Genomic DNA, 10,440 nt, shown 5'->3' with positions numbered 1-10,440 from the left:
AAAAACCCCCAAAAACAACAAAAACAAAAAAAAAAACCAACCCATAACAGACAAGAAGGAAAATTGCTCTTCTTTTTTATTCAGTTTTAAACCCCAAGTGAAAAAATATAAATATTGCTGGGCCTCCCCCAGAGCAGTTCAGGCTCACATTTGGGTGTCACAGCCCCCAGGTTTGCAGGCAGAACTGCAGCAGCATGCTGGGGATTACAGGTGAGATAAGCAGGCTGTACTGGATGCACAGTTACCCCAGGGAGAAGTGGGGGGACCCCTGGCACTGCAGGAGGGGAAACAGCAACAGCCTGGAGCTCCTGTTTGGAGAGGGGCAGCCCCTGGGGGATGGACACAGGCCATTTTGGAAAGCCCCTGAGTTCCAGCCCTTTCCAGCCAGGGGCTGCACGGCCCAAGGTCCCTGCATGGCTCTGGTGCCTGGTGTTCAACATCCACAGACCCCAGAGCCTTGTGTGAACCCCAAAGAGGCTCAGTGCTGCCCGAGCACAGCCCCAGGAGGCACCTGGGCATGCAGGAATCATCTTGCCATGAAACTGGCTCAGAAATCCCTGTGCAGGGTGTGGAGGCAGCAGAGTGGACAGACAACAACAGACAACTGCATACGATGAATTTCCTTCCAAAAAACCCCGAGAACTACGAGACCAAAAAGGGAAATCCCCTCTGAAACGTGAAGTAAAACTCTGCAAACAGAAGAGGAAGCAGGTGGGGAACCACTGCCAGTGATCACAAGTAAACTGGATGGAAATCACACTCTGCCTGCTACCTCCAGCCCAGGGAAGGTCTCAGACAAAGCTTCAGACCCTTCACCACCACTGCTCCTGAATCAGGACAAGGACAGAGCCACTCCTGGCACTCCTGCCACCCTTGGCCAAGGATCTGCTGAATATAAAATCTGGCTGGTGGTTTGTGCTGCATCCACCTCTCTGAGCTGTCCAGGATGGATTCTGAAATTCCTGCAAGGGTCAAGAGGAGTCAAAAGTGGAATTTTCTGTGCTGCCCACCTGCAGGTAAACAAGCAGTGTTGCAGCAGCACGTGCAGGGTGCCCAGGGTGTGCTGCCAGCCCTCCTTCCATGACTGCTATCTGCATGAACACCTCAGAAGAGCCCACAGCACACGACAAGCTGCAGCCAAGAGCAAACCCAGGGCTAAGAAGGCTCTTGCCACAAGGCCGTGGCCATCTCCATGTGAGCAGCAGCCACAGCCAGGCACAGCACTGGGGACAATGACACCGAGGTCACTCAGTGGAAGCTCGGCAGGGAAGCTGCAAAGATCAGAGCCTGCTACCTAATAAAGCCAGAAGAGCAGGCTTAGACCTTGATGATCGTGGCACAATTTCTATTTATGTCGTGTTTTGGGCAGCCCTACAATAGCTTCACTTCACTCAGCCACTAACTCGCTGGAATGCAAACACATCAACAAGCTGGCTCCCTGGAGGTTTCCATCCTCCACTAATGCGGGCTTTGAAGCCTCATCAGCCCACTGTCACCTAAAATAGCTTAAGAGATTCTTACATAAAGAAACCTGGCTCTCAGCCTTAACAGTGTCACCTAATGCCTCAGAGTTTCCTTCCTCTGGCTGGGATCTAAACACTATTGAGCAAACCTGGAGCAGTCACACCTGAATGTTATAACTCTCCTTCTCCCTTTGTGGATGTTTATGGATTTTTAAACAGCTCCTGAAATATGCAATGCTTCAAAACCTCACTGAAACCCCAGCTCTACCTGCCTGAGTCTCCACTCTGTCCCAACCTTTTCTTCCCAGTTCCCAGAGCAGGAGGTGCCTAGATGAGGTTTCAGTGGGTACTTTCAAGAATACAGGATAGAATTTTGAGCAGTCGTGCCACACAAGCACTGTTAGGGCCATGAGAAGTGTCACCATCACCAGAAATGTGGCACACACAGCAGGGCCCCTCACGTGCCAGGCAAACAGGAAAGAAGGGTGGATTTAAAGCAGAACACTCAAATTTCCCAGCTAAATTCAGCTGGAATTCAGTTAAATCCCACTCTCCTGCACGCAGAGATGTGTAAATCCCAGCAGATCAGATCCACAAAGCAGCACAGCCTGCACCATGGGAGCAGGAATGTGGATGTGCATGGAACTCGTGCCTTGGAATGAGCTGAGGTCAAATGGAGACAATGAACTAAATCCAGAATTATCAGCTTCGTGCAGCCTCAAATCAATGTCTGCCCTGGTTCAGTGAGGGTTTTGGGCAGTGAGAACTCAGCACCTGGAAGCTCTGCATGGGCTGTGTCCTGCCTGGCCCCCAGCACAGGAGGGCCAGGTCCCCTCGTAGGGTGGCAAGCCCAAGGGAAAACACACAGAAACACCTGGAAACACATGAACTGTGAACCTGGAAACACACGAAAACACACGAAAACACATGAAAACACATGAAAACACATGAAAACACATGAAAACACATGAAAACACATGAATTGTTCAACCTCCAATCCCCAGGGAGCGTGGGGGGCTGGGATGGCACTGCCAGCAGGAGCCCCCCATGCCAGGAGGCCCTGGGGGGGAACAGACCCCCTCACAGGGTCCCACCTCACCCAGTGAGGGGTGGCTGTGGCTGCTGCTGTGCAAGGAGTGTCCTCCACACCAGGAACCTGCCCCCTCACGGTTCCTTCGGGTGGTCACCTGATGAAAGACAAAAATCAGGAAGAGGAAAGCCCCTGCCATGCCCACCATGCACAGCTCTGCCACGGCAGGAGTGGCACCCTCTGCTTCCCCACCCTGGGACACCCCGGGGTGCTGAGCCTGCTGTGACAGGACCCCTGTCCCCCCTCTCCTGGCCCCTTCCAGCACAGGGACCCCTGTCCCCTCTCACCTGGCCCCTTCCAGCACAGGGACCCCTGTCCCCTCTCACCTGGCCCCTTCCAGCACAGCCTGCAGAGATTTCTTCAGCGCCGCCGTGCTCCGGTCCAGGACAGCAGCCAGGCTGCTCCTGTGAGCTGGGCTGACCTGGGATGGAGGCAGCAGCAGCTCAGGGCCCTGCCCTGCCAGGAGCCCAGCTGAGAGGCCTGGGCTGGGCCCCAGGAGCAGCAGGAGCAGCCCTGGCCGGGCTCACCTGGCTCTGGCACACCGTGAGCACGGCTGTCACCAGCCTGGCGAAGCTGAGTGACGTGGAGAAGGCTGGAGCCTGCTGGCACAGAGTCAGCACCAGCAGATCCAAGAGCTCAGCGGGCAGCACCTCCTGGAAAAGGGCCAGGAGCAGGTAGGAGAGTGCTCCAGCACTGCTGGAGTCACCAAGGACACCCGGGGGACAAGGTGGGCTCCTCACCTGCCGGCCCAGCACGGCCTGCAGCACTGGCAGCAGTTTCTCTGACAAAGGCACCTCCAGGACGTGGCTGGAAGGACAGTGGAGGGGAAAGGTGGCCCTGCTGGTGCCCCCAGATGGCTGCACCCACCCAGGTGAGGCCAAGGCAGAGCTGTCACCCCTCACCTCAGCAGCAGCTGCACAGCGTGGGGCTCCAGGCACTCCTCCACGAGCTCACACATCAGCTTGGTCTGCTCAGCACCTGCAGGGCCAGAGCAGCAGGGGAGAGCCTCCAGAGGCTGCCAAACCCACGGGGATGTGCCAGGCCCTTCCTGGCACCTCTTCACTGGACTAAGTGCCAGTCAGCACAGGCAGAAACCATGCAGTGCCCCCTTCTACTGCTCAGGATAATCCTGCTCCCTTTGCCCAGCTGCAGTAAGGGTTTAAACAGCAGCAGCCTCTGGGAAAAGGGGATGCCACTGTGCCAGGGGCTCACCCTCTCCTCCCTGGGGCAGCTCTGCCCTGAGCATCAGGAGCTGCCAGGAGCCCTTTTGGGAAAAAATAAGCCAGAAGCCAGCCTAACCAGCCCTCCCCCTCCATCTCAGGCACCTGTAAACCCATCTCCCATCCCAACCCCAAGTGTTTGCCTGCCCTGAAAAACCAGCCTGAGGCCTCCATGGCTCCTAACACGTGATAAATGCCCCCAGGAAGCAGCACTCTGCAGCTGGGGCCCCCTCCAGCTCCCACCAGCCCAGCACACCTTCCCCTGGCTCCTGCAGCACTGCAGCCACCAGCACACGGCACAAGGGATGGGAGTACTTGGAGCAAAACGCACTCAGGGCAGCCATGAGGTGTCGGGAAGGCGGCTGGGAGAGGGACAGGACCTGGGGACACAAAAGGCAGGAGGTGGGGACAGTGGAGAGGGGAACGGGGAGCAGGGAACTCCCCTGCCATGGCACGTACCCGCCTGAGGAAGAGCTGCTCTGCCAGGATGGCTGCGCTGGTGTAGCTGAGGTCGGGGCTCAGAGCCAGCAGCCAGCTGCAGAAACGCACCAGGAGGGGCTCTGGGCACGTGGAGAGCTGCAGGAAGGAGCACAGCCCCTCGAGCTGGGGTGGCACAGGGCATTAGGGACAGCAGCAGGCCCCCTGCAGCAGCTGCAGCAGCATGCTGGGGCTCACCTGGCTGGGGCTGCAGCTGTTCAGGATGCTCAGCTTGGGTGGGGGGTGCAGCTCCGAGTGCTGGAGAGAAACACTGGCCTGAGTAATGCACCAAATAAACCAAAATACAAAATACAGCTCCAGGCTTCTCCCTTCCCCCATCACTGAGCCCACAGGCAGCCCCTCACACCTGCAAGGTGCAGGCAGGTGTTGGTATCCCAAGCACAGAAAAGGTACCAACAGGGCTTTTTATCCCCATCCAGTTGGCTCTGTGAAATCCACCTCCTTTTCCACCCCTCCCAAAGCCCTGGGGCTGTTTAGAGCATCAGCTCCGGGACAGGGACAAAGCAAACACTTACACTGGAGTCCTGCAGCAGCAGCACTTTCAGGCCCTGTCCATGCACCTGAGGGAAATGGGGTGAAGGAATGGGAACCAGGCTGTGGAGGCTCACTGGCTGCAAGGGGACAGCAAACCCTACCCCATACCTGGACAAAGGACTGGACCTCTGCTGCCAGCTCTGTCTGGGGAACCTTCCTGAGCTCCCCAGCTGCATGCTGCTGGGAGCTGTCCCGAGCAGCCTGGTCCGTGCTCTGAGCAGACGTGTCCCCTGAAGGCTCCTCAGGCACCTCCTCTGCCACATCTCCACATTCCTGGGGCCCCAGGGGCTCGCATGCCACCTCCTCCAGCATGTTCCTCTCTCCCTCAGTGTCCAGCTCCAGGCTCTCCTCTGACACTTTCTTACGCTTCCCACCTTGAGGCACAGAGTCAGGGGCACCAGGCTGCCTGCTGAAGCACCAGGTCAATTTTCTTTGTCCCTCTGGTTTCTTCTGGGCAATTTTCTGGCACAGGCCCCTGAGCTGCTGCTGGCACACAGTAGACAGGGCAGTGGGACGTGGGGAGCCCTCCTCTGCCCTTGGTCCCTGCTGGAGCAGACCCCCCAGAGTCTGCACCCAGGGATCCACACGGGAGTCCTGCCCCAAGGCCTGGAGCAGCTGGTGCAGGCAGTCCCGTGGCACTGCATCCTGCACCACGAGGAGCAGGGAGAAGAGGTTCCTCTGGCACAAAACGGGCAGCAGCAGCAGCCGTGGCTTGCTGGAAAAGGAGAGGTGACTGGTCAGAGCAAATGGCCCTGCCCTGAACCCAACCTGCCCCGTGGAGCAGGGAGCACAGGGAGCAAGAGGAGGCACCTGATGCCTCCAGCAGCTTTTGCAGACACAAGCTGGGACACCATGGGTCACTGCTATGACACCAGTGCACAGGGGGAAGCGGATGTGCACTCCCAAATTGTGCACCTGACACCCAAAACACGGAGTTTTAGACACGTATCCAACTCACAGAGCCAGGGTGTCCTGTGTCCCCTCCAGCCAGGGCTCCTGGGCGCACAGGGCTGCGGCGAGAGCCGGCCAGGGGAAGGGCTGCCCTGGGCCCTGGCGGGGCTGGCCCCGCTGCAGCGCCCGCAGCGCGGCCACGGCCCCGGCCGGGCCCGAGCACAGAGCCTGCAGCAGCAGGCGGCACGGCCGCGGGCACAGCTGCAGCCACGCCGGGCACCGGGGCTCCATCGCCGCTGCCTGCGAGACACGGCACACCGCACACGTCACACGCGTGGGGCACCGGACACGGCACATGGCACACATCACATGCGTGGGACATCGGACACAGGGGACACCACACACGTCACACACGTGGGGGACAGTCACACACGGCACACCGGACATGTCACACGCGTGGGACATCAGACAGGGCACACCGCACGCGTCACGCGCGTGGGACACCGGACACGGCACACACACACGGGGGACAGCTGGACACAGGGGACAGCCAGACATGGTGACACATGGGGAGACAGGACATGCTGAAACACACAGGGGACGGCCGGACTCAGTCACACACATGGGGGCCAGCCAGACATGGCGGCACACACGGGACACAGCTGGACATGGGGGACACACACGGGGGACAGCCGGACACGGATGACACACAAAGGGAAGAGCCGCACACGGGTCACATCCGGACACGGGTCCCACTCGGGAGCACGGCACCATCACCGCCACCAGCCCTTCGCTGCCATCCGCACCCGCAGCCCATCCCGCTGGGGCTGTCCCGGTCCTGCCGTGTCCCTGTCCCGGCCGTGTCCCTGTCCCTGCCGTGTCCCTGTCCCGGCCGTGCCGCCCGCCCCCGGGGCAGCCCGGGCACGCTCGGGGCTGTCCCCGCGCTCTCACCGGCGCTGTCCCCGCGTCCCCGCCCGCTGTCCCCGCGGCGCCGCTTCCGGCCCCACCCCGGGAAACGCAAACGGGCCGCGCGCGAACGAGCTGATGATGCAAACATCCCTCAAATCCCAACCCAAACACCGCCTTCCCCCCACCTCCGAGGGTGGGTCACCCAGACACGGAGCACAGGCGCCAGGAAGCGCAGCGTTACACAACCCGTTTTATTTTGTTATTCCCGGATTTGGCTAAAAAGGGTTTAAAACAGTGCCCCCCTGCTGCCCGGTCCCCCCCTCCCCGTGGATGTCAGACCCCCCCTGCTGCTCCCAGCACCCAGCCCACCCTACCCGTGGGTGTCCCATGGGTGCAGAGTGGGCACCACGGCAAGAGCAGGGGGGCTGTGCCCTGAGTCTCCCCCGGTGCACCCATAAATGCCAGACAGACTGCTGCCCCATCCTACCCCATCCCTGCAGCACCCCACGGCCGGGGCCACCCCAAAACCACGGCAGGAGTCAAAAGAGACGCCGGGGTCCAGGCCAGCAGCAGCACCAGGCCCAGCGTGGTCCCCACGGCTCAGTCGGAGTCGCTGAAGTCAATGAGAAGCAGCTCGTGGCCATAACTCGAGTGGGGAAGCTCTGTCTCCAGTGTGGCCAGGGTAAGAGCCCACTCCAGCGTGCAGAGCTCCTCATCCTCCTCGTCAGAGCTCTCCGAGGAAGAAGGGATGAACACCTGCAGCAGAGGAGGGAGGATGAGCCACACTCCCGGTGCCCAGCCCAGCCCCGGGATGTGCCACCCCACTCACAGTGGGCATCCTGAGCTGCCGCTGCCTGTGCCTCCTCAGCCAGCGGGCAGGCAGCTCGTGCAGGTAGATGCACTCGGATCTGAAAGGGCAGTGGCCACGGAGGAAGAATTTGCACCTGATTTTCCTGTGGGATTCCAAGCACAGCTGTGAGTGTAGCTCCCAGAGTGGCATACAGAGCCCGCAGCCCTGGCACCCGCGGCAGTGCCACGCACTCACCCTGTCCGTGCCTTGAAGGCTCTGATGAGCTTCTCCTTCTCAGCCACGTCTGAGATCCAGTATTTGTGGGGGATGTAGTAACTGGAGGGGATCCGGCACTCCGGGCAGGCCCTGCATGAGGGTGATGGGTGCAGCTGGGTGTCCCAAGAAGGGAGCAGGGAGCACGGGCTCAGCACCCACCCTGGCCTCACCCAACCACCCCGAAGCGCCTGCTCCCAAAGCGAAGCCACGCCAACCCCAAAGCCACATCACCACACCCAAGGAAGACTTTCAGGGCACAGAAGGTGAAGGGTGGCCACCCTGCCGTGTCCCCACGGCCACTCACTTTATGACGGCGCTCTGGAAGGCGCGGCTGCGGCGCCACTTGCGGATGCAGCCCACGCAGTACGCGTGGCTGCAGTTCGGGAGGATGCCGAAGAGCCGCTCCTCGGCCAGCGGCTTCTCGTACACCCTGTCCATGCAGATGCCACACACCACGGCCTCGCTCCGGGCTCTCAGTGCTGCATTGGTGAGCAGGGCTGCCTCGGCTGCTGGCTCTGCAGGGACCTGCAAGCAGAGCAGCACAGCGTGGCAATGCCCGGGCTCTGTCACTGCCCTGGCCTCGGTGACGGGGAGTGCCCAGCCACAGGAGACCCCAAACCCACCTTTGCAGGGTCAGTCCGTGTCGCTGTCTCCAGACCTGCCTCTTTGGGGTCAGAGGAGCCTGGATCCGGTGCTGGCCCTTGTGGCTGGAAGCCTGCAGGAGGAGAGTTCTTAGAGGGGAAAAGCCCACCGAGCTGGGTGGGCTGCTCAGAGCGTGCAGCTTCAGCAGTGACAGTCCTCACACTGCACAGCTCTCCACAGCCCAGCTTGGTCACAGGCAGAAACATGCACAGTCTACTCCACCATAAGCACCCCAGTGCCACCCCACTGGTCCCCTGGGCAGCCTGGCACCTACCTGAGGCACCCCGAGCTTTTGTGGGGACAAATTCTCCACTGATGGCCCCACGGGGGATGTTACCAAGTGCTGGGATGTTCTTCTTGTCTTTCTCTTCCACTTCTACCTCCACCTTGGGGAACTTGAAGGCCACACGCTTCGTGCTGCGGGCTGAGGTGCGCTGGGCTCCCCCCTGGTCCCGCTCCATGGCTGTGGGCTCAGTGCCAGGCTCCTGGCCCCAGTGGCAGTGAGGCATCAGGCCATATTGTGTCCCCACCGGTGCTGGCTCCTCCAGGATGTGCAGGTAGCTGGAGGAGCCCAGGGACAGAGACAGAGGGTCCCATCAGTCCAGCACGGCTCCTCCAGGCTCCCAGCCCATCCTCGTGGCATCGCAGCCCTTCCTCACCTGCACTGCTCTCCATACCGGCAAAAGCCACGCTGGAAGTACCTGCACACCCGGGCTGATTCTCTGTCGTGTGAGAAGCGGCAGCTCTGGCCCCACCGACAGGATCCACGGGCAAAATTCCTGTTAGCCAGGGGAGCAGCGTGGATGGGCTCAGACCCTGCTCCAGCCCTGCCCTGGCATCCCCCCGGTACCAGCTTTGTTTGGTGGGGACATTTTTTGGAGCTCCCCAGGCTGCTGTTGGGATCCCTCGCCAAGGGCAGAGCCAGGGGGTCCTCCCAGCCCCAACCAGCCTGATCTCCTGCTGATTGCCGAGCAGAGGAAGCCCAGGACAGGGCTGGGGGCTCTCCTGGGCACCGAGGGCTGGGGCAGGGAGAAGGGCAGGGGGCTGGCAGGAAGGGGGGCCAGCCTGGAGTTCTGCCGCCCACCCCCAGCTCCGGAGGGGGGTAGGGAAACGGGGCTCAAGGCCACCCCAATCCACTCCCCACAGCCAGGAGCCCCATCTCCAGCCTGCCTCCCCAAACGCTGCTCCCAGCCACCCCACCCTCAAGCCTTTACCTGCACAGGGGTCTCAGGGAGCTTGCCTCGGCCCTAAACGGCCCAGATGCCATCATCGAGCCCACCTCCATCTCTTCCCCGGCACGGAAGAGGGCTGGGCCACCTCCCAGGGCTATTTATGGCCTCGGTGAGCCCCGGGTCCGGCCGGGATCGCTTTCCCCCGGTGGGACACGTGTTTGGGGCGGAGGACCAGCCCTGCTGATAGCTCTGAGCACTGTTTACACTCACTCAAGGACTTCGCAGCGAGGAGCTGCCCTGGGGCACCACCCCGGCGTGCAGCGCTAAATTCCGTGTGTTCTAATCCTTTTAGCATTGCTAGTCCCTCTTCTTTTCACTCCTGTCTTTAGCTCAGCCTGTGGATTTCACTTCTTTCTCAGCTCTCTCCCCCATCACGCTGGGAACGGCTGGATAATGCAATGCTGCCGGCTGGGGTAACCACACAGGGACCCCCGGGACCCCTGCCCAGGGCTCCATGAGCCCCCAGCAGCCTGGGAGAGACGGGGAGCAGTGGAGCAGCTTCCCCCAGAGCGCTCGAGCCGGGCACAGGGGAGCCTGGGGGGTTCTCCAGCTCCTCCTTGGAAATTCTCAGGTGTTTTACACAGCCAAGGACAGCCCGGCTGCCGGCACATGACTGCCCCGGGGCTCATTGTTCCCCTTCTCGCGGTGTTTTCAGCTCATTTCCAGCTCCGCCCGAAACATCTGGAGCAGGAATCCTCCAGGTGAGGCTGGGATCCTGCTCAGGACTGGCTTTTTCTGCTGCTTTAGGTTTGCAGGCAAGAAAACCGCAAATCCGGGAATTACAGAGCCCCAGGAATCACAGCAAATCCCTGGAAATCACAGCAAATCCCATGGCCTCTGCTGGAAATTCTCCCACGGACAGCTACCCCCAGGTGCTGAGAGAAAGCCCACAAAG

The 10,440-nt window shown here is 60.8% G+C and overlaps 2 protein-coding genes across 8 annotated transcripts; both read right to left on the bottom strand.

The window, feature by feature from the left end:
* Positions 1-58: 58 nt before the first annotated feature.
* FANCE (FA complementation group E) lies at positions 59-6,691 on the bottom strand. 7 transcript variants are annotated; one of them, XR_005626162.1, is made up of 14 exons: positions 6,630-6,678; positions 5,764-6,001; positions 4,914-5,520; positions 4,787-4,831; positions 4,449-4,508; positions 4,233-4,376; positions 4,030-4,153; positions 3,456-3,531; positions 3,294-3,360; positions 3,081-3,206; positions 2,887-2,974; positions 2,802-2,808; positions 2,563-2,650; positions 59-2,360 (listed from the first exon to the last, which is right to left on the bottom strand). XR_005626162.1 is itself a non-coding variant. In XM_039695729.1 (13 exons), exons 2-13 carry the CDS (start codon positions 5,985-5,987, stop codon positions 2,647-2,649), a joined length of 1,572 nt encoding a protein of 523 aa, XP_039551663.1. In that variant the 5' UTR covers positions 5,988-6,001; positions 6,630-6,678; the 3' UTR covers positions 59-2,646. The 7 variants fall into 7 exon arrangements, 5 of the variants coding, with proteins under 5 accessions (XP_039551663.1, XP_039551661.1, XP_039551660.1 ...); XR_005626161.1 differs by lacking the exon at positions 2,802-2,808 and having other exon boundaries at positions 2,880-2,974; XM_039695729.1 differs by having other exon boundaries at positions 59-2,650.
* Positions 6,692-6,965: 274 nt separating this feature from the next.
* Positions 6,966-9,683, bottom strand: LOC120495844 (E3 ubiquitin-protein ligase makorin-1-like). Its single transcript, XM_039695747.1, has 8 exons — positions 9,528-9,683; positions 8,973-9,092; positions 8,588-8,874; positions 8,295-8,386; positions 7,976-8,196; positions 7,651-7,761; positions 7,435-7,558; positions 6,966-7,361 (listed from the first exon to the last, which is right to left on the bottom strand). Exons 1-8 carry the CDS (start codon positions 9,596-9,598, stop codon positions 7,206-7,208), a joined length of 1,182 nt encoding a protein of 393 aa, XP_039551681.1. The 5' UTR covers positions 9,599-9,683; the 3' UTR covers positions 6,966-7,205.
* Between the last annotated feature and the right edge of the window lie 757 nt (positions 9,684-10,440).

This window comes from Passer montanus, unplaced genomic scaffold (assembly GCF_014805655.1).
Source record: "Passer montanus isolate IOZ18808 unplaced genomic scaffold, ASM1480565v1 scaffold93, whole genome shotgun sequence".
NCBI lineage: Eukaryota > Metazoa > Chordata > Aves > Passeriformes > Passeridae > Passer > Passer montanus.
Note: the sequence above shows the minus strand (reverse complement) of the source record. Positions and strands in the feature narration are given on the sequence as shown.